Source organism: Kogia breviceps, chromosome 3 (genome assembly GCF_026419965.1).
Source record: "Kogia breviceps isolate mKogBre1 chromosome 3, mKogBre1 haplotype 1, whole genome shotgun sequence".
NCBI classification, from domain to species: Eukaryota; Metazoa; Chordata; class Mammalia; order Artiodactyla; family Physeteridae; genus Kogia; species Kogia breviceps.
The window spans coordinates 101,195,590-101,218,097 of record NC_081312.1 but is presented as its reverse complement, the minus strand read 5'-3'; the positions used below and the strand labels follow the sequence as shown (position 1 = coordinate 101,218,097).

Here is a 22,508-nt window from a genome sequence, read left to right as displayed (position 1 = left end):
TCAGTAAAGGTTGTCAGTATTCTATTTTCTTAATGCATCTGACTTAAGGCAACGTCTGGGAGTAGTTTGAGGTATGATGGGGGAAGGGGGAGGGCCTGGATGCGGGAAATTTAGCCAAAAGGGAAGCCCGGGGCGCACCGCAGTGGGGGAGGGGCAATGGGGGCTTATGGAAAGGTAGGAAGGAATTGAGTAAGCCCCTAACCCGCTGCCCCTCCGCGCCCCGAGGTCAACAGGAGTGCGCCCGGGCGAGCCCGCCTCCAGCCCCGTAAGCGCTGGACGTTTTCCTGTCCCCGGGGTGGCGAGACCCCCCGGCTCGCGCGCTCGGCGCTCGGCGCTGGGAGGCGTGTGTGTCGCTTTAAAAGCTCCCTCCCGGCGCGCGGGGCCGGCCCCTTCCCTGACAGCGCCGAGGCGAGAGGAGCCGAGCAAGCCGGGCGGCCGTTGAGGGAGCCAGCGCCCGCCCGGGCGGCCAGTCCGGCGGGGGGCGGCGGGGCGGGCCGGGGGCGGCCGGGGCGCGGGCGGCGCGGCGCTCGGGAAGCGGGCCCAGGCCCGCGGAGCCCGGCGGGGCAGGGCGGGGCGAGGCGGCCGAGGGAGGCCCAGCCCGACCCGGCGCCCGGTGGCCCCACCGGCACAACCGGGCGCCCGGGGGCTGGCCAGGCTGCGAGCCGAGGGCCATAGGGCGGGAGGCGGTGGAGCGGAGCGGAGGCTGCTATCCCCGTGCGCCCCGGCCCGCCGGGCCCGCCGCGCGCTCCCTCCCCTCGCCTCGCCTCGCCTCGCCTCGCCTCCTCCTCTTGCTCTTCTCGCCTCCTCTCCTCCGCCCGGCGCCGCTCCCGCCCGCGCCCGGCCGCCAGACCCAGCCCGGCCGGGCCCTCTGCCCCGCTCTTCCTCGGCCCGGCCCGGCGGGGACCTGGTCCCCGCGGCCAACACCGCCCCTCCCGCCGGGGCCCGGAGATTCCGGACCTTTCCGACCGTGGACTGAGCCGCGGGAGCGTTGTCGCCCCCGGGGGACCCCGTGGCTAGGCTGAGCGGACCCTCGCGGCCGCTCCGGACGCCGCAGGTGCCGGAGCGCGGTCATTCGGGGTCCGGGCTGAGCGCGCCCCGGGCGCCCACGGGTGCCAGCTCACTCCGGGCAGGGCAGGGCAGACCCCGGCAGAGCCCGGAGCCGGCCGATCTGGACTGGACAGAGCGAATTCAAGACGGTGCTGAGCCCTGGGAATGCCGGGCGTGGGCTGAAGGGATCCCGGCGCCCTCCGATCCCTCAGACTTTGACTTGCGTGCTGGGACCGGACCGGCATCGCCTCGGTCGCCCTGTGCCCGGTTCACCTGTGGCTTCAGAGCCCCGGACCCACCGGACCCTTGCTCATTCCCCACCAGAGCCCGGCGGGGGTTGGGAGAGATTTTTCCTGGCCTCTTCCTTGAAGCGTGGAGGCCCCGCCCCCTCCCACCGTCCAGATGTCTCCAGTGGAGGCTCTGAGGACCTCCTTGAGGCCAAGGGCCGAAGGGTCCAGAGAGAGAAGCCCGCCCTAGGGAGCCTTGGGGGCCCCCCAACCTCGCCTTGGGACTTGGCCCCAGACGCTGCGCAGAAGGAAGGCCGGTGCCCCCACTCCCCCACTTGGTGAGTCCAGGAGCAGAGCGGGGGTTCTCACGGAAGGCGGGGCAGGGGAAGGGAAGGTCCAGCGGGGAACGAGGGCACCCCGGGGGCACTAGGAGGGAGGATGGATGTCTGGAGAGGCCCTCCAGTGAACCAGCGGGGCCAGGCCTGACTGGCGGGGGGGCGTTGGGGAGAGCCAGGGCAGGGTGCCCCATCGCAGGCAGAGGACTTCAGCTTCTAAAGCAGGGGCTCCTGTTTTCCCTTTAGGGGAAGGGCTGTGCTATAGAGCATCTGCCTCCATCATCCTTCCCTACAAATAAATAAATAAATAAAACCAAATCCCCAGCGAGGAAAGGTGCAGGCTGGGGTGAGGAGGAAGGCAGCAGCGTTGCCGGCGGGTGCTGCAACCTGGGAGGGCTGACTCCAGGCTCCCTCTCTCTGCAGGGGGCTGCCCTCCTCCAATCCAGCTCCCTTCCCAGAGCCACCCACATCTGGAGCCCCCTTCACATCTGGAAGACCCCAGCCACCATCCCTCTGCAGGTGTCAGTTGCATCTCGAGACCTCTGCCTTTGCAGTTTCCTAGGAGTTGTAAGGGGATTACTGCTGCCTTCCTCCCATCCCAAGGGCATCTCTTACCCTTAGTCCCTGCAGAGTCATCCCCCTGCCTCTGTGTCCAGCTTAGCATACCCACAGGCACTTCAAGTCCTAGAGGCCACTCCTGAGACCCAAGGCCCCTCCCCCTGCTCTCGGGTGTCCTCACCTTGACCCCCCCTTGGTCAGACTCTGTCTCCCTCTGGGTGTCCCATTCCCCACCCAGAGGTAGAGGAGGCGGGCTGGTAGGGGGCAGGGGCTGGGTGAGGGCCACCCAGGGCCAGGGTGGGCTAGGGGGCCGTTAAGATGTGGAGCTCTGCCCGGCTGAGGGGGGCTCCGTGGAGGCAGACGCAGCGTGTGCCCAGTTGGGGGGAGTATGGGCAGGCCTGCGGCCACGTGGTAAAGGATGAACATTCGGGGCACCCCGGACCTCGGGCAGCCCAGTGACGACCCCAGCAGTGGTGGCGAGCGGGAGCGGATTCGACAGCGCATGAAGATGGTCATTGGGCAGCTGGAGGACATACTGCGGGAGCTCAAGGAAGTGGCCAAGGAGCTAAGGGAGGTAAGTGAGGGGCCAGGCAGCCCCTAGACCGGTTTTCCTGGGCCTGGCCCAGGAAACGTACTCACACGTATGTGTTTAAGTGTGTGTGTGTGCGCGCTCAAAGCTGTGCGCACCTGGATCACTCTGCTGGGTAATTCCTTCTCCTTGCTCTTCTTTCCCCAAATCTGCTTCGCTGAAGATCTCACTGTACCCCAGGGCTGGAGGGGCCTCAGTGATCCTGAGTCTGCTTCGGCAGCATGTTGTGGGTCCATGGTTCAGAGCTGCAAGGTGGCCAGTAAGGACTGAATCCCACAGCATCCTCTTAGTGGAATACATTCTTCTGGGATCCAAGCTGACCTTTGACCCACCATCTGCCTCCCAGACTCTGACTGGCTTATAAGGGGCCCTGGGAGAGTGTGGATGGCTCTACTGAGGCAGTCCCCTCTGCTCAAGGCCCAGCTCAGAGCATTCCCCAGAGATCACACAGATACTTAGAACCCTTGATCCTGGAAAAATTAAAGCCAGCTATGTCTTCCCTGCCCTGAGGTGGGAGTGGGTCTAGGGGCCTGCTAGTGGGTATCAGTACATTGGCAGGGGCAGGAATCTCCTCTGAAGGTATGCATCCCCGTCCCACAGTTCTGAATGTTTTTGCCAAGGCTGAAAAGTCAGCGAGAGATCCTGGGATATGTGTTCCTCTCTGTTTCTCTAAGTGGAGCCCAGTTTAATTACTGCTTCCCACATCACCAGGGTAATGAGGTACACATGTCCTCAGCCCTGCCCCCTGGGCTGTGTTCGAGCCCAAAATGCATGACCAGCGCGTTCTGAGCCGCTGGCCTAAATTTGCCTGCTGGGTGCCATTACACCAGCCAGACTTTAGCCAAATTTCAACTCCTTGTAACCAGGGTCCCTGCAGAGATGACAGGGAGAGTGATTGAACTGGTGTTATGGGCTTGAGCTCTCCCCAGCCAGCTGTGTGGGGAAGATGGGGGCGCTAGAAAGGCTGGGGAGAGTGGGTGATGGCGGACCAAATCCTGACTGGGAAAGTGGCATTCTAGCCTGGCCTGAGAGCCAAGGAGCAGAGGGTGTTGGAAGGGAGTCATGTTCGGAGTAGAGGGGGTTGTGGAAATGCTGGGACAGAAGCAGGGGTTGGGCAGGGCAGCCCCTCTGCCCAGAGGCAGCCTCATGGAGCGGCGTACTAGGAAGTCCTTTCTCAGGAGGTGGGAATGGCTATTGCTGCAGGTAGAGAGAAGTGTGGTGCTTCTTCCCAAAGACTGGGCTGGCCATGGTCTGGACTGAACATCTTTGAGAATACAGTTGGAGGTCAAAGGCCAGATGCCCCTGAGCAACCCCTTCTCTCCCAACCTCATTGGACCAGAGGACTACAGTCCCCTCTTTGACTCTCCCCAGCCCCATCTTATTTCAGATGCTCTGTGGTTCTATCAGGACCATGGGAACTGTCCAGAGTCTCAGTCTTGGGCAGGGGCATGGGACCTATGCCCCAGCAAGCCTGCCCAGAAAGAGCCAGGATTGACTCTAAGCCTGGGAGGCAGCTTCAGTAAGCTCAGAGCCTACTCCCAACTGAGCATCTTCCAGGCACCTGCCACCCCTCCTTGAATAGCCATACAGAGCTTGAAGGTATCTCACAGGTCATCCAGACCACCCCTGTTTATTTGCTGTTGAAGAAACTGAGGCCAGAGAGGGATAGGGGCTTGTCCAAGGTCACACAGCCTACCAGTGGCAGAACTAAGCCTAGAACTCAGGTTCCTGCTGCCTATTCTGGCGCTTCAGCAGGTGGGCTAATTGATATCTTTGCATTTTGACAGGGGTCTTCTAGAGGTGATACCTTATGCTCGTGCTGTGATGCTCTGAGGAGCATCCTTTAGAGATGAGGCAGGGAGCTCAGAAGTGCTAGGATTCATTTGCAGATCTTTTAGATGTCCCTTCCCAGCACACACACTCACCTACTCCCATGTCTTGGACAGCAGAGCTTCAGACTCCCAGGATTTGCAGCCTAGAGGCCTGAGCTAGGACAGGGAGAGATGAGTCCCCTCCCCCCACACACCCTGTAGGCCATGTGCCTCCACCCAAGACTTTGGCAGGTTGCTACGGCAACCGGAGTCTACCCCGTATGCCACAGCCTTCCCGCTGCCAATGGCACCCAGCTGGGAGGGGGCATCAGACCTCAGAGTTCCCCCATCCCCCAAGCAGGGTCTGGACATGGGGCGATGGGCAGAGGAAGTGTTGTAGAAGGCAGGTGAGGCTCTGGGAAGCCCAGGCAGAAGAATAGATGCCATAACTGACTTCCTGTTGGATGGGATTTGTCAGGAATGCGGTTACTGAGTGGGGGGCGCCAAGCTCTGATTTGGAGTAAAGGGTTTCAGTCCCCCTGCTCCCTGGAACCTGCGATCTTGGTCCTCCACGGGGGCTGTAAAGCTGGATCTGTCAGGCGCTCCTTCTCAGTAGCTTAGTATGGCATTTTCCCTTGGGGGTGTGGATGGGCCCAAGGTCGAGAGGGTGGCAGACACTTTTCCCTCATCACACCCCACTCCCCGGGCAGTACCAGCTCAGGGCTCACCAATGGGGTTCTCGTGCCAGGGGGACAAAGCACTTAGATGTGAAGACAAGATTCACATGCAAGACTGCTGGGGAGTAGCACAGGATGCTTGATGAAGGAGCAAGGCCAGCAGAGAGGAAGGGCTTAGCTGTGTCCCCTTCTGTCATTCTCCTCTCTCTCTGCTGCTCCCTTCCCCAGCCCCAGACACCACTGATCATGGCAGACTCTCCTCACCCTCTTGAGCATACAGCCTGAAGTTCGTAGAAAGACGAGGGACACCAGTGCACTCCCTTCCCAGGCCCCTGAGCCTCAGTCTGCTCCTCTGAGATGGGGATGATGATCATTCTCACCTCAGTATGATCTTAGGGTTTCATCAGGGTTTGGCATGTGGTAAGGAGGCCAACACCTACTCACACCCCTAAAGGATTTGGAGTTTCCTGTCCCATACCTCCCCTACCCTTCCAAACCCCTGCTGTAGCTCTGCCATTGGCCTCCCAGGCGATGAGGAACAAGTTCTGTCCCATGAATGGGGAAAGTAGTTTGATGGACTAAGTGAGGTGAGGAATGTAAACGCTTTGAAAGCTAAAATTGTGCTGCAGAGGGATATGACGGTCAATCATTAATTAGCCCTCATCTCTCCTAGGTTCCCCAATACTCCAGAATGCCAGGCCAATCCCAGCAGGCTCTCTAAGCTCCTCAGAATTCTGTGGATCTTAACTTGGAGACACAGCACAGCCTATGGGCTAAGAGCATGGGCTCCACAGCCAGATGTCTCTGGTTCAAATCCAAGATCTGCCCCCTACCTAGCTGTGTGAACTTGGGAAACTTTCTTTACCTTTCTGTGCTTCTGTTTTCCCATGTAAATGAGGATAACAAATTTTACACTCCCCACCCCACCCCCCAGCCCCAGGGTTGTTGTGAGAATTAAATGTGATATTATATATAAAGTACTTAGCACAGGGATGGGCACAAAACTCACTCCATATCTGTTAGATATTATTAATGAAATATTCTAGCACTGCCCAGCTCCTCACTCTGTGTATGGCTTTGTTCTTCTGGAGTCACATCAGCTTCTTAGCTACCATCAGGGAGGTCAAAGCCAGGACCCTGACCTCCTGGCTGGCACCATTTAGTACCTCCTGCAGTAGGCAGTCCCATCCTCTTGCAGAAAGGAAAGGGAATAGAGAGTGACAATGATATGGGGATATGAAGGGGGTTTCCAATAAGATGGCTTTTGAACAGAGAACCAAAGGAAGTGAGGGTGGTATTTAGGGGATGAGCCTTCCTGGCAGTGGAAACAGCCTGTGCAAAGATCCTGAGGAAGAAATGGGCTCAGTGTGTTCAGGATCAGCAAGGAAGCCAGTGCAGCTAAAGTGGAGTGAACCAGGAGAAAAGCAGGAAGTCAGAGAGGGAGCAGGGAGTCAGATTACACAGAGCCCTTGCAGGCCACGGTATGGAATTTGGATTTTGTCCTCAGTGAGAATCCCACATGCTCTCCAGGAATCTCCTGGTTGTGTTTCGGAGTGGGAGTCTGCCTCCCCGCTGCTCTCCCTGTTTCCTATCAACTGGGAGCCCCCAAGGCCAGGGATAAGGGGCTTGCCTTTGGCCTCTTGGATGTTGAGCTTACCTTGAGCAGGTTACTTGGCCTCTTCCTCCTTGGTTGCTCCCTCCCCAAGATATCGCTCAGCATGGAGGCTCAAAACTGTCTCTTGTGTTGATCAGCCGGTGTCTCTCACATCATCACTGACTCTTGGGTAGGACATAACTTAAGGGCACAGTTGCCCACCTAGGTCTGAACACCTCAGGAGGATGGAGGGGTGGGCACAAACATTGCACAGCCAGGGGTGGTGGTGGAGGATCCCCCCACCCAATTTTCATGGGGAGCAGGCCCGGTGGTGATTGTGCAGTCACCTCGGCAAGGCGCTGAGTATGAGGTGGCAAGGAAAGCCAAGGGCCGTTCAGGCATGAGATAAATGTGGCCCAGCCAGGAAGCAGCTGGAGCAGGAGAGGCTGGGGACCACAGAGCTGTGCCAAAGTGGGTCAGCTCCATCACCCGCAGCTCAGCAAGAATTGTGCGGATTTTTTCCTATTAATTTTTTTTTTATTGCCTTCCTTTCCTCCCTTTCCCCTTTGCGTTCTCCTCCTCCAGACAGATTCGAGAAGCTCCCCGGCCAATTATGCCAACTTGCAGGATGAAAATCATGAATCACGGTCAACTCGCTCCCCGCCACCCCTTCCCCAACTCCACAGCCCTCCAGGAAGACAATAAATAACATAATCAAGAATTAAAAAATAATCAGTGGTCATAAATAATGCAGAATCCCCAGTTATGTAACCAGCTGCCCGGGGAGCTGGGAGGGAGGGAGGGAAGGAGGTAGCAGCTTGTCAAGGGAGTTGAAGGGGCCAGAGGTGAAGGGGGAGAAGATAAACAGGTTCTGGGGCTCCTGGGTCCTCAGTCCTGGTGCCTTAGGGGACACAGACATGCTTTCTTTGGAGAGGGGTCTCACCCACGGCTGGAGGGCAGGCTAGGGTGGGCAGTGTTGGGGTGTCCAAGCCCATGGAACTTTTTCTCAAAAAAGAATCCCCAAGTGGTTTTATTAAGCCCTCTGTCTCAACTCATCCACTCATTCAAAAGCTATATTTGTAAAGAACGTGCCAATCCCTGTGCCAAACTTGGGATGCAATGGTGGGCAAGACAGATCCAGTCCTGCCCTTCATGGGGCTTCCTGTCTAGTGAGGAAAGAGACATCAACGACCTTATAACATCTGCACACAAAATGGTAGCAGTGATAACTACTGGAAAATAAGGAGAGGTGCAGGGTACTTTCAGAGCCTTTCACAGGGAACCTGTCCTCAACTGGGGGTCAGGGAAGACTTCCTTATGGAAGTGAGAGGGAATGAGTGGGAAAGAACGGAGACATTCCAGGTGAGGCCCAGAGGCACAAGTGAGCTCGGTGGAGTGAATTGGGCAGGTGAGGGGGCAGGCCTGGCAGGGAGGAGGCTGCTTGCTGGAGAGAACAGGACCTGTGACCAGATTTGCTGTGGGGTTGTGTTTGGGAGGCTCAGGAGTTTGGGGAGCAGTGAAGTGCTGGAAGCAGAGAGGTGATGTGTTCCTGCTGGCTGCTTAGGAAGTTCCCTGGATGCAGCAGGAGCTGGACAGGAAGCTGCTGTCAGTGGGGAGACTGGATGGGTGCAGTGTTCAGGGGTGTGCAGCTGAGGATGTGACCAGGACAGAGGTTGTAGACACCCTTGGGACAGGGCCTGGGGCCCCCAGCAGGTTTTGTCACAGCCCTTAGCCCTGCCCTTCCTCTCTAGTGTTCACTCTTGCTCCCTGTAGAGCAGGTGATTCCCGTCCTTAACCCCTGACTTCCAGTCTCAGCTCAGATCTTTCTAGTCCCCGTCAGCAAGCACAATGAGAAGGGTGGTCTCAGCGGTGTCTCCTGTCCCTCCTGGCTTCAAGGTTCTGTGGTTCTGTGATTCCTGTGGTTCCATTCTCTCTCTCTCCCCCTCTCTTTCCTTTTGTGTATATAATTATTTCCCTGCACTCCAAGACAATCCCAAATTACATGTAGGCAAAATGATTATTAAATCTCAGAGAGAAATCATAGATTTCAAGACAGCCAAAGCAGAGGAGTAGGTAGCCTGGGGCCTACCCTTTTCCTGCCCTCCTAACTGGCCCCATGAAATGAGGCACCAGAGACAGGCAGCAGGGTTTGTGGACTGACCCAGGCCCTGCATACAATCTGGGTCCCCAGGCCCGGTTGCAGAGTCCAGATTCTTAAGTGCTTGGCTGTGCAGACTCTTCAGTTTAAAGCACATTCCTACCTACTGAATCCCCAACGTCTGGTGAGTAGAGGTGTGTCCTCCTATTTTACAGGGGAGGAAATGAGACATGGAGAGGGAAATCACCTGCCTCTCAAGCCTCTTAGCCAAGATGGGACAGACTTGGGACTTGAGCCCAGACCTCCCTCCCTTCCTTCCCTCCACTCTCCCAGAATGGAAACAGAGAGGGGCATTCTCATGGAGAAGGGGAAGGGCCTGGACGTGAAGGCCTCCTGAGCAGGTGGCCGGCAAGGGCTTCTTGGGCGGGAAGAGTGTCCAGGCCTGAGGCTCTAGGGCTCCTGCCCTGTGGACCCTGCATCTTCCTCACAGGGGATTAGGAGCCCAGCTTCGGGGGCCTGGCCTGGCCACAGGCAACCCTGTGAATTCACAGCCGAGTCATTTAACTCCAGATTCCTACCATCATCCTCCCACCCTCAGACAGCAGCAGCCTCTCGGCAGCTTTGCTTGATCAGCAGAGTCTAATTAGACTGTGTGGCTGTCCCAGGGGCACAGGGCCTCTCCCCAGGGTGGCCATGCCCTGGGGTGCTATTTTTCACCAGCTTAAATCCCCAGTCCCCTAGGCCAGTGGTCCTCAAAGTCTGTTCCTGCACCAACAGCGGCAGCAGCAGCATCACCTGGAAGCTTGTTAGACATGCACCTCTTGAGCCCCACTGGGACCTACTGAATTGGAAACTCTGGGGAGTTGATGTGCACCTGGGTTTGAGAGCCCCTACTCTAGTCCAGGGCTCCCACCAGCTCTCAGGTGGGGCTTGGGTTAAGCAAGGGTTTCAGGGGGATGCGAGCTTCTCTGAAGTGGGGGAGTCATTCTAGGATGGGGGACTGGGGTGGTCAGACTGGAGGGTAGAGCCCTATCCCCACTGCCTGTCCAATCCCAGAAATCATGGCAGCACCTCAGCCATGTGCAGTGTTGCAGGGCCGGCAGAGGCGGGAATCTCAGGACCCTGGTGACTGGTGCCTCTGGCCCATCATCCATAAACTCAGGAGAAGATGATCTCGTGGGTGGAAAGCCTGACACATAGTAGGTGCTCAGAGATGGGAGATGATGTCACTTTTATCACCAGTGCCCCCACGAAGCCCTTTTACTGCCTTCTCATTGTTCCTCAGGAAGCTGTGGTGAGGTTGGCAGGCCTGAGATTATCATACCCACTTGGTGGTGAGTGAAGTTGAAGTCCAGAGAGGTTATGTGAGTTACTCAAAGACACACAGAACATTTGATGTCTAAGCCGAATCAGGAACCCAGGTGTCTTGACTCCCCCAGCTCTTCCATAGGCCTCAGCTGAGTGTTCCTTCCATCCCTGGTCTGGGGCTGTGGGAAGTGGGCATCCCTAGGCACTGACACCCCAAAACAGCTTCTCAAGTCACTCCTCTAAATACAGAGTCCTAGAATCTCAGAGATGGAAGGAAGCTTGGAGATAAACTAGTCACCCAACTCCCCATTACAGACTGAGAAACTGAGACCTAGAGAGGGAAAACGACTGACCAGGTTGCCAGCGTCAGAGCTCCCGACTCCTGACGCAGTAGACGTCTCTCTGAGCCAGACTCCTCCTGACCCATCATCTTTGTCCTTGCTTTCCACTTGCACTTTGAGGCACTCACCACCCCCACTCCTTGCTGAACACCTAGCACATCCCTGGACAGCAGTCATCTTCAGTAAATGTTTGTTGAATTAGGGACTTCATTAGTTAATGAATTAACTGACCTCTCTGACCCCAGGGAAAGAGCACTGGAGAGGGCTGGGAGCTAGCCCCTGGGCCTGATGACTCACTGTCTATGTCTTTGTCTTTGGGTCTCTTGGTCCCTCCGCTTTGCTTTTGTTGCTGTTGTTCTACTGGTTTGGATTTTGGCCTGAATCTCCTCTCCTCCCCTTGCTCTGTCCTCTCCCTATGTCTGACTGGGTCTCCCTTTCTCCCTCACTGTCTTCATTGCTGATGTTTGTGCCGACAGTGGCCTAGGCAAGGGTTGTCCTGAGGCAGGGCCTCCTGCATGAAACAGGGCTTCACCGCATGTGGGGCAGGTGTGTGCAGTGACCTCTGTAGCCCCTGAGGGCACTTAACCAGCAGTTCTGGGCCCAGGATGGCTGGTTTTCTTATTGCTTACCAAATAATGCTTACTTTATCCCTTCCGCATCAAACCAGGATTGTTCTTCACTCATCAAGAGTCAGGGAAGGGGAGCATGGAGGAGCCTCCAGGGCTATGCAGGGGTGGGGTGGTGGAGACCCATGGCGGGTACTCGCTGGCCCACTACAGGGGCTGGTCCAGGATGCTTCAGAAAGCCTGGACAGAGTCTTCTTTGCAGTTACCATGTATCATTTCCTCTCCAAGGGTGGGTGGGCTGCTCATCCTACCACTGAGTGGCCTTGCTGGAGTCTCTCAGCCCTTTTTAAATGGCCCCCTGTCAACCAAAGGAAGATCAAGCTCTGAGCACCAGGGCTGCCCCCCCAGAAGAGCAGCTGGCTTTGGGGCAGAGGGGTGTGTGAATGGATGGGGTGCAGGGCTGGAAGGCATCCCCCTTTCCCCAAAGACACTGAGGAGTGGAACCAGGGGAATGGCCAGAACCAGCTCTGTTCACCCTGGTCCAGTTTGGGCCCTCAACAGGGCAAACAAACCGGTAACCTCAAGTCCAGTCGTGTCCTGTAGGGTCATCAGCCGGGGGGTGTAGTAGGGTGGGACGGGGCACACTCACACCTAGGTGATGCTGGCCACTGCCTGGCCCCTCTCACTCCTCTCCCCTTCCCTGGCCAGGTGGTGAGCCAGATCGATAAGCTAACCTCGGACTTCGACTTCGAACTGGAGCCAGATGACTGGACCACAGCCACTGTGAGCAGCACCTCCAGCAGTGACAAGGTGGGCGTGGGCGGCCCCTTTGACCTGGGCCACCTGGACTTTATGACAGCTGACATCCTCTCGGATAGCTGGGAGTTCTGCTCCTTCCTGGACATCTCCACCCCCTCAGACTCCGTGGACGGCCCCGAGTCGACCCGGCCGGGGGCTGGCCCTGACTACCGGCTCATGAATGGCAGCATGCCCATCCCCAACGGGCCCCGGGTGGAGACCCCGGACTCCTCCAGCGAGGAGGCCTTCAGCGCTGGCCCTGTGAAGGGCCAGCTGCCCCAGCGGACCCCGGGCACACGGGAGAGGGTGCGGTTCAGCGACAAAGTGCTCTACCATGCTCTGTGCTGTGACGACGAGGAGGGGGACGGCGAGGAGGAGGTGGGCCTGTCCCCGGAGCCTCCCCACACAGAGGCCCACGCGGGCCCCCTCAAGCCCTCCCCGGCTCCCTACAAGCCGAGGCGCTCTCCACTGAATGGCCGCCGCTCAGGCCCCACCTTGGCCCCCGAGCAGACCCGAAGGGTCACAAGAAACAGCAGCACCCAAACGGTGTCAGACAAGAGCACTCAGACGGTGCTGCCCTACATGGCCACCAGACAGAAAGCCAAGGGGAAAAACTAGGGGCCGGGGAGGGAGCTGGGGGGTGGTGGGCACATAGAGCTATAAATATATATATATTTAAACAAACGCAGTCATAATAAAATTTTAAAATGCTAAGGATCCGGCCCCACAGGCCCCAAAGCTTTCACAGAGCTCATCTTAGACACAGAGATGCCTACTCACCTCTTAGGTCTCAGGAAGTGTGGCCAGAACTACCCTCCCTTCCTTCTCATGGCAGGGCTCCTGAAGAGGGTGTCCAAAAGTATGCAGGTGAGGTGGGGGAGGTCTTACCTGGGACTCCTCTTGCAGACCCCAGAGCACGGGGGTGGAGTCTGGCTGCTGGCCTGGGCCTTGTCCTGGAGGGCATTCATAAGTAGGAGGCAGGCTCTCAAGCAGCAGTGTCCAAGCCCAGGGCTGACGGTTGGTGTAATTCAGAGGAGACTGCAGGACCGAGGGCCTGGGGGTGGCATCACTCCAGCTGGGCCCAGGATCACTCACACCCCCGTGCCTTTTACTCTGAGGCTGACTTTTGCCTCTGCTTCCCAAAGACAAACTTACCTGGATATATACAATCCCACCCTCCTCCCGTCTCAGGGTTGCCCAGCACATAGAGGAGGAACAAGCTCTTCCACGTGCGGGCCTCCATGCTGGGAAATTGGGCTTCCATAGACCCTGGAGGGCCAGGCTGGACTGGGCTGAGATTTGTTTGGAGAGCCTAGACCACTCCTGATCCTTTCAGCTCCCATGCTCAGCCTTGACCTCTAGGGATCAAAGACTCAGGGCAGAATCTCAGTCAGTCCCTGCTTGGCCCTGAGCAGACCTGAGGTCCACACGAGAAAGCAGGCAGCCACCGCCATGGGGCTGTGAGCCAGAGCCATACACAGGCTCCCAGCCCCCTTCCCCAGGCAGGCAGCCCTGGAGAGGAGTCCAGTGGCCCTGCTCTGTCCCTGCTTCTCCACACTGGGACCCTGAGCCCAGCTTAGCGGGTCTTGAATGACACCAACAGAGACAAAATGGGAGCCTAGAGGTAACAACAGGGCTTCATCTGGGCTGTGGCCTACACAGGGATAGCATCTGAGTATTCTTGGGATAATAACCACAATCATTGCTCACATTTATTGAGCAGGTCCCCATGCGACTACTATGCCGAGGTCATTTTACAGCATTATCTCATTTAATCTTCACAATAACCCAACAAGATAGGAACTATCACTATCCCCATTTTTCACATGAGAAGACTGAGGTTCAGAGAGGTTAAGTAACTGGCCCAAAGTCACAGAGCCTGTGCCACTCTGCCCACCATGAGCATGTGGTTTCCAGGTTATACCTGGCTCTGCTATCTAGCAGCAGTGTGACCTTGAGCAAATCCATTTGCCTCTCTGAGCCTATCTACCTCATCTATAAAATAGGGCTGACAGTCTTCGCCTACCTCACTGGGGGCTATGGGGCTTTGACAAAATGGGGAATGTGAAAGCAGTTGGTAAGCACCAAGGCACTGGATGTGCATTGTGGTCAGTGCAACCCAACCCAGATTCCAGTGTTTTCCAGGTGGGGAGTCCTGAGTGGAGTGGGCAAAGAAGCCACTCCCATGGAATGGGAGCTGTACCTGGGTCACTGCTTCACTGTCCCCCACAGCAGCTTGAGTTCCGGAGATCACGGCAGCTTGCTTCACTGCCCCTCGCTCAGATCAGGGAGGTAAGGACACCACTCTTTGGGGACCCCCCTGCTGCACATGGGGGCCCGGGAGGGCCTGACCGGCAACCTGGCAGCACCTACTGCCCCTGCCTCAGGGGCCAGAGGAGGCGCTGTCCAGCCGCAGCAGTACAGGAGCTAGAGATTGTGCAGGCCAGTTGAGCAGATGCTGGGGATGCTATCAGGATGAGATGGGCCAGGCCTGGGACGCATGCTTTGCAGTGTTGGAATCTCCCCTCTGGCTAGGGGTTAAAGTCAGAGCCCTAAAGATGTGAGGCAAGGTGCAACCTCCAGGGTGGAAATCCAGGGGTGTGGTGGACCATGGCTAGCCCTCCACAGCCCAGGCCTGAGAGCCAGGGGTCTGAGCTCCTTTATCAGCCCCAGGAAGTTCTCAGGCAGTTGGGGCTGATCAATGATGGGACCCTGGCTCACAGGATGAATGCCAGGGGCCCAGGACCAGCTGGGTTCTGCCGTATCTGACAGTGAGGAGGGAGCAGTCCAGGGCAGCCCCACCCCACCCCAGTTATGGGCACACCTAGCTCTGAAGGAAGACATCCAGTTCTATCTCCAACCCTGGATTTTCTTTTCCAATGGCAAGATTGGTTTTAGCCTTACCGTCTTTCATCTTTACAACAGGGGAAAGAAACCTACAGAATAGTATCCATTTCACCAAGGAAGAAACAGACCCAGAGCCAGGGATCTCTGACAGAGCCCTGGGTAAGGCATTGTCCTTTCCTGGTAACCCCCTCTCCACCCCCCACTCTGGCTCTCTGTGATTGTATGTGGTCATGGCTAACATCCATCAGTTAGCCAGACCTGTTCTCTGGCCCACCACCTGACTACTTGCCCCAAATAGGGCAGAGGTGTGAGGGTGTCCTGGAAGAGGAGGAAGTGGGTATTTGTTCTGGAAGGCCTCCCAAATTACTGGTCTTCCTTCATAATTATGCCACATCCAGTCCAGGCCTCGCTGACAGTGGAGTGTGATCCCCATGGCTTTCTTATGACTTGAAATGCAGAACGTGGCCAGCTAGGAAAAGAACTAGGACAGTCAGAGTTGTTGAGCCACTGAACCTGCTGCTTCTGTAGTGAGCTTCCCGTCCTTGAGCAGACGCTGCCATCCCTGAGACCTTCCCCTTGATCTTCCTGCTCCTCCAGGCACAATCCCTCCCGGCTCTTCCCCACCTCCACGCCTTTGCTGGTTTCTGGGTTTCCTTACCCAAAATGTCCCATCAGATCTCCCTGTTTCCAAGAGGTCTTATTTCGCTGACCACCTCCTGTGTACTCGGGCTTGTGCTGGCCGGTGCTGTGGAGGAGACAGAGGGAGGTAAGCGCTTGTGACACAAGAGTGAGCAAGAGTCGTCGTAGTAACAGCTCACATTCATCGAGCACATGCTATGCACTGGGTGTTGCTCTAAACATGTGCCTCATCTCATTTATTCCTCACAGCAAATATGAGATAAGCACTTTTATTTATGCCTGTTTTCCAGATGAGGCAACTGAGGCTCTAAGAAGTTAAATAATTTGCCTAAGGGCACAGGATGGGTTATGGCACCAGGATTAGACCTCAAGTCAATGACTCAGCACTCGAACATCTGCTGCAGTCAAAATCTGTGGTGGAGTCAGTGCTCTTGTCTCTGGGGGTGAGGGAGGTGCCTGGTGCTCTAAGAGCCAGGTGGGCCTGGGGCTGTTAGGAGCAGGAAACCTGTGAATGCCATTCAGTCTTTGGAGAGCTTGGCTACTGTTAACCTGAATGTCACAGCCCTTGACACAGAGCCTGGAACCAAACGGATTATGAGTTCAATAAATGTTTGTTGAATGAATGAATGAGCCCCATTTGCAGAGGGGATCCATTGTGCATTCATTCAATCAGCTTTTATTGCAGACTTCCTACATACCAGATCTCATGTTGCTTGTGCACACACATACACACAACGCTCTGTGAGGGTCTGGTCTGGTGTGGCTGGGGGTAGGGCAATGTCAAAACGGAAGAGTGTGGGGTTTCAGTGCTGAGAAGCCCACAGGCTTCTTGGGTCCAGCCTGTGATCCCTGAGAAAGGAACCTGAAACTTGAGGCAGGATACCAGCTTAGTGAGGAGACAGCTCTGGGACATGTCCTTGTGGGGGCAGGGGTCCTCAGCCTGATGCCACTTTAATGGGGCGGGCACATTGCAGTACCCCAATGTCTGAGAATAAGACACTGTCACCATTTTACAGGCAACGGACAGATGATCTAGTCTACAGAAGTAGTCTGATGAAACCAAGGGGCAGAAAGAGGGGCAAACTATTCAGAGGCCCCAGCACCATCCCCCGCCCTTTACAGACAAAGCGAGGCTCTGTCAAGAGAAGGAAAAAAGGGCAGGAAGGAAGCTGGGAATTCAAGGCAGGCCCAGCCTTCCACCTCTGCCCCTCCTGAGTTCCCTTTCTCTGTCCCAACCCCTCCCTCCCCCCACCTACCTCCCATCCTCCAGCTGCAGCTTGTATAAGAAAACTGACACTTATCAACCACCTAGTACATGCTGGGCCCTGTGCTGCATCTCTTAACTAACACTAAATGACAGATTAGGTTGTGCCTGGCACATAATAGGTTGCTCAATAATTATGTATTAAATAAACGGATGAACCACGATTCTTATTTTACAGGTGAGGGAGCTGATGAACAAATAAGGAGTTTGTTCAAAGTTGCACAGTAGGAAATTGGCGGAGCTGGGGATTTACCATTGCTGTTATTATTTACACTATATAAGAGCTACTATTTATGGAATACCTATTATTTGATGCATTGGTCACTTTACATAAATTATCTTACCTACTTTACAGGAACCCTGCACGTAACTGAGACTCTTGCCATTTTACAAGTGAGAAAACTGAGACACAGAGAGGTGTAGTATCCTTACCAAAACAGCCAGCTCCTAAATGCAGAAATAGGATCTGGATCTAGACTTCCCCATGCTTCCCACACTCCTAGCTTCAGAGTACCAGGAGCCCCTGCAAGTAGAGATGTTGCCAGAGTATGGATTTCCTTCGGCACAACTAACCAGTGCTCACCAGGGCTCAGGCCCTTGGGAACGAGACTCCTAGAACCTGCCCTTGGTTCCCCATGGGTCTGGGGCATGGACTAGGGATGAGCAGGAAACAGCCCCAGGTCCAAATTGTCCTCTTCCCCTTCTCATGTCTCCAGCAGAGCCAGGAAGACTAGGCTGTCTTCAGCCCAAGAAATTTCCAGCCCTTTTCTGGTCTGGGCTGAGCTGGCATTAGTTAGGGGCTGGAATATCTAGGAAAGGATGCTGGAAGGAGGAGGATTTGAAATGGAATTCATTTGCAATGGAGTAGAACTTGGACACTTGGAAGTGGGAATGAAGGACATCTGGGGTAGGTGGAACTTTACAAAGATGGCTGGGGTGGCCATTCGGGGGACAGCAGAGAAAAGCCTTGCTGAAGCAGAGGGTGCATGTTGGTGCAAGATGGGAAAGATGAGAGCACCTGCAGCGAGGGACTTGAGAGTCCCACAGCCTCTTCAGAGCCACTCTATTTTCTTGACCGTGGGAGGAGGAATCAAGGTTTCCTGTCTAGTCTGAGACTGGGAGAAGGGAGCTCAGTAATGCATTATCCAGAAGAGAGTATCGTGATAGGGACCCACTGTAATGAGTAGGTAAGAACATCACGTGATTAGCACAATGGTAAGTAAAATAGATATGCTAACTCCCCAAAGTATCTCACAACTAGATTAAACACCCCTCCTGCAATGCATTCTCACTGAACCTCTCTTTCCTCCATGGGGCAGGGGGTGGGGGTGGGGTGGGGGGATGCTGGTACCTCACTAGCCCCATTAGAGGTGAGCTAGCCAAGACCCTGATGAGAGCTGACTCTGCCCACCTTCCTGCCCTGAACCCTGACTACAGAAGTTTGCGAAGCCACCATCACCACCCAGCTCTCCCACTTTCCTGTCCCCAGCCATGTCAGCCAAGGAGACCGAGGTGGGTGACCTCAGGCCCCTGCTGTCCACACCCAGGCACTGTGCCTGATCATATCTGACTCCCTGCCAGGAACGCTCAAGCTCACACACCTGCCTGTGGCTCTCAGTTCCCTGTTCAGGCTGCTCCCTCCCTGATCCCTGCAGAGGGTGGAAGCTTCCCCCTGTGGACCACAATACCGTGATGCAGCACCAGCAGGCCGTCCTACCTGCAGACACCAGCTCACCTGCCCTTCACTCTACCTGACCCAGCCTCCACCCACAAGAAGGTAGGACAGGGCAGGGGTCACCACAAGGCACAGCCTGTGGAGGAATTGTGGAAAGAGGCCTGGGGGCCCTGATTTTTTTGTGGTTTCCTTGTGGCCAGTGATAGGACTTTTCCAGGAGATCTTGGTAGGGATGGAGAATTTTCCCTGAGCCAAGTAGTAGACTGTGATGGGCTTCCCAAGGGAGGTAGTAATGGTTACGTCCACTTTGGAGAGGTGGGGAAGGAAAAGAGTTCACTGGTGACCCCACAATGCAGGGAGAGGGGCAGACAGAACCCTGGCACCATCTTTCCCCTTTGCCCCCAAGACTGACCACTCCCTGGGAGGACAGTGTTGGGGGGTGATGCATTTGCCCCAGGGACCCAGGGCAAGTATGGAGAGTTAAATCCATAAAACCAACAAGAGAGGATGAGTCCCAGGAGTGATGAGCCCAGTGTTGGGGTGAGGATGGCTGGGGGCAGCCTGTGATCTCAGAGGCACCAAGGGGGGGTGGGCAGGAAGTCCCTGGCAGAGGAGCCAGGAGACCAGCCTGACAGGCCCAGGGCGCTCAGCCTACCACCCCTTTCATGGGCAGGGCACACTGCAGTGTCCCTCATGCCTGAGAACGGGGTGCCACTCTCTCAGGATGGATTTCACTCCAGGCCTGATGAAGGCAAGAGGAGAGGCCATTCAGGGTGGGCCCCAGAGATGGAGTCCAGTCTTGCCCACTCAGCATGTGGGTCTCCCACTCAGCATGTGGGTCTCCCACTCAGCATGTGGGTCTCCCACAGGGTCTCAGCATGTGGGTCTCCCTTCTCTCAAAGGAAGGTCGAATCTAGGCCCTTCCCTCTGGCTTCCTCATAGAAGGGTTCTTTGTGCTCAGGCCAGAGACTGGGAGCTTGTCCAGGAAGCTGCAGGTGGTCATCCTGCCCCGGGGTGAGGGGGGGTGTTCTGAGAACTTCTCTAGCCCAGTGACATCCCTCTCAGGCCACGCTGACCCTACTCACCCTCCAGTTCCCTGGGTGTTTCTCTTTGTTGCATCCAGAGGTTGCAAATTGGTGGCCTGCACACTTGTTTGCTTCCCACACATAGTTTTGTTTCAAAGAGGATGTTACATAAAAACAGATTTCAGGTTTCTTGGGAAAAGAATCCCCTCAATTTTCTTCTAAAAAAATTGTCTTAAAAAAGAACTAGTAGGGAATTCCCTCTTGGTCCACTGGTTAGGACTCCACGCTTCCACCTGGGGCCCAGGTGCTATACTTGGTCAGGGAACTAAGGTCCCACAAGCCGTGCAGCATGACCAAAAACTAAAAAATAAAAGAAAAAGAAATCAGTAGATCTGACAATGCTGGGCTGGTATTCCACACGGAAACAATCAGCAGAAACTGAGCTGCAGGATCCCTCCAAGTGGAGTGGGCATTACCCGCACCCCCCAGGATGGCCCTCCCCCCTTCTGCCCAGTGGCCCTCATGCATTTACAGTGCCTCCTGCAGGCAGGCTGATTCCTCTGAGGGTAGGACCTGCCTCCAATTCATCTTTCACTGTGCCATTGCCTTCCTTCTGCCCCTGCATGTCTTAAACATACCTTCCTTCCACCCTCATTACTGAACTGAGATTGATTTTCCCCACACAGCTTCTCCTCCAATGGATCACAAGCCCCTTGAGGGCAGGAACAATCGCTGTGCTTCCAGGAGCTGATACAGGGTTGGCACATAGTAGGTTCTCAGTGAATGTAAATTGAATGAACATGCCTCTCGCTCAGGCCCTCAACAGCTCTCCTTTGCCCTCAGGACTTAACCCCCCTCTCCAGATCCACAGTGGGGGCCATGAGTCCCAAAGTCTTCGCAGAAGGAGGGGATGTCATTCTGGGTCTTGGGGGAGCGAAGGGGCAAGAAGGGCACTTTGCCTGACCCTGCGCCTCTTTAAGGCGCTGACCTCTTCTGGAAGTGCTGAAGCATCCACTCAGTTTTGTTTTGCTTTGTTTTTTTAAATTTAGAGGCATCATTGCAAGACCGAGGGATGAACTTATACTTTTTAATAAAAGAATCTTCAAATAGCCCTTGTAGCTATTCCATCAATCCACTGGAGCACCAGCCACAGAGACAACTCATTCACTAGGTAATTGCCATCGTTCAAGTGTTGGATGGGACACTGTGAGATGTCACTTAAGTGAATTTTTGCTTAATCAAGTGCCTTTTCCCCATAAGGCTTGTACATTCTGAAAGCCCAGAGGATATCAGTGAGGGATGGACTTGGCTAGCCCTGCTTATCAGGTCTCCTTATCCCTCTCCTAAGACCCCGCTGGGATGTGACTGTGGGAGGACCTGGGGTCAGATCTCTCTCCTGGAGGCCCAGCAGAGCACGCGTAGCTCCAGGTTATCATTACGTGCTCCCCCACCCCCATCTGGTTGCTAGGAGGCTCTAGGTTTGTAATAAGAGCCCCCTTCATTATGGAAAAGGGAACTTAATGTTCTAGGACACCTTCCTCTCCTCCCCCACCTCCTACTCCTCCTTGATTCACAGGTGCAAGGCAAGCACTGTCCAGTTATCCTTCACGAGGAAGCTGACGCTTCTCTGCTTCTTTTTTTTTTTTTTTTTTTTTTTTTTTTGTGGTACGCAGGCCTCTCCCATTGCGGAGCACAGGCTCCGGACGCACAGGCTCAGCGACCATGGCTCACGGGCCCAGCCGCTCCGCGGCATGTGGGATCTTCCCGGACCGGGGCACGAACCCGTGTCCCCCACATTGGCAGGCGGACTCTCAACCACTGCGCCACCAGGGAAGCCCCCTTCTCTGCTTTTTTAAGATGTGAGCTCTGGGCTGCAGACAAAGTGATAGAGAACGTCTGCGTTGAGTGAATCACTCTTTCACCCAGTTGCCCCTGTGATCAGTGGCATTCCTGGGATGGTTGGGTGAGATAAAGGCTCAGGTGCTGGACAAGCTGAGTCTACATTAAGAATTAGGGCTCAGGGAGAGGCCAAGGATAGGATCAGTCAGGGCAAGGGAGGGGCTCCGTGTGTGAGCAGGGTCAGGGCTCAGTCTGCTCTCCCCGACTCAGCTCCCTGATCTCTAGTGTAAACTGTACTTCACATACAAAATGCGAAACAACTTGTCACTCTCCTGCCTTAAAACCTCCTATGAAAGAAAGAAAAAAGAAAAAAATTTCAGTGGTTCCTCGTGGCCTTTAGGATCACAAAGCAGGACATTTAAGGGACTTCCCTGGTGGTTCAGTGGTTAAGACTCTGTGCTTCCACTGCAGGGGGCACTGGTTCGATCCCTGGTTAGGGAACTAAGATCCCATATGCCACATGGCCAATTGACAACAACAAGCAAACAAAAAAACAAAGCAGGACATTTAAGACCCTCCTAGCTTGGTGTCTGCTGGTCCCTGCCCTCCTTGCCACTCCCATCCACATAGCTTTCGTTCAAGGCAGATGAGCTGCTCGAAGTCCCTGAAGTGACTGCTTCCCTCTTGCCTCTGTGTTCTCAAGGCCATTTGCCTTCGTGGGACTGACACTGCTTCCCCCTCTGTAGGGCCTAGAAGCTCCAGCTGTAGAACTGAACAACGTTGGGTTTGATCCCTGCTTTATCACCAGCTGGCTGTGGGACTTGGGGCAAATAGCTTAGCCTCATTCAAGCACAGAGGCAGCTGTGCATGAGCCAGGGTGAGGCTTTCAGGGTGTGTCTCCAGACAGGGTTTTAACACATATGACTCATTTTAATCATTCCTTATTCCCCGTTGTGTTTATGTCTGATTAACACTTGGCATCCCAGTCCTACCCCTTCCTAGTGGCCTTGCTAGACTGCTGTGACTGGAAAGGTAGAAAGGACACTTCCCAGGCCCTCTTACAGCTGAAGCTGTGTGTGACCGCTACATTCCAGAAGTTAGAGGCACTTTGACAAGACTGGGATGGCAGATTTGGAGGCTATCTATGGCTGCTTTGGGCTGTTTGAGGCCAGCAAGCCTGGGTGTGGAAAGGCAGCAGCAGTTCAGGGTTGAGTCTTCCGACTCATGGGTGTGGGGAGGCAATAGCACGATTCCTGCTCCCCGGCCCGGC

The 22,508-nt window shown here is 55.4% G+C and overlaps 1 protein-coding gene across 2 annotated transcripts; it reads left to right on the top strand.

The window, feature by feature from the left end:
* Positions 1 to 568: 568 nt before the first annotated feature.
* On the top strand, positions 569 to 12,663 carry INSYN1 (inhibitory synaptic factor 1). 2 transcript variants are annotated; one of them, XM_067029333.1, is made up of 3 exons: positions 569 to 1,612; positions 2,619 to 2,741; positions 11,860 to 12,663. In XM_067029333.1, the coding sequence occupies exons 2-3, from the start codon at positions 2,670 to 2,672 to the stop codon at positions 12,565 to 12,567; spliced, it is 780 nt and encodes a 259-aa protein (XP_066885434.1). In that variant the 5' UTR covers positions 569 to 1,612; positions 2,619 to 2,669; the 3' UTR covers positions 12,568 to 12,663. The 2 variants fall into 2 exon arrangements, with proteins under 2 accessions (XP_066885434.1, XP_058913054.1); XM_059057071.2 differs by having other exon boundaries at positions 570 to 1,612; positions 2,033 to 2,741.
* Positions 12,664 to 22,508: the final 9,845 nt, after the last annotated feature.

What these genes read in the sequence shown, in the direction of transcription:
- INSYN1 (XM_059057071.2), top strand. Translation starts at nt 2,586, where the DNA reads ATGAACATTCGGGGCACCCCGGACCTCGGGCAGCCCAGTGACGACCCC. An exon ending in TGGCCAAGGAGCTAAGGGAG is followed by an intron (nt 2,742 to 11,859) that starts GTAAGTGAGGGG and finishes TTCCCTGGCCAG; the next exon opens with GTGGTGAGCCAGATCGATAA.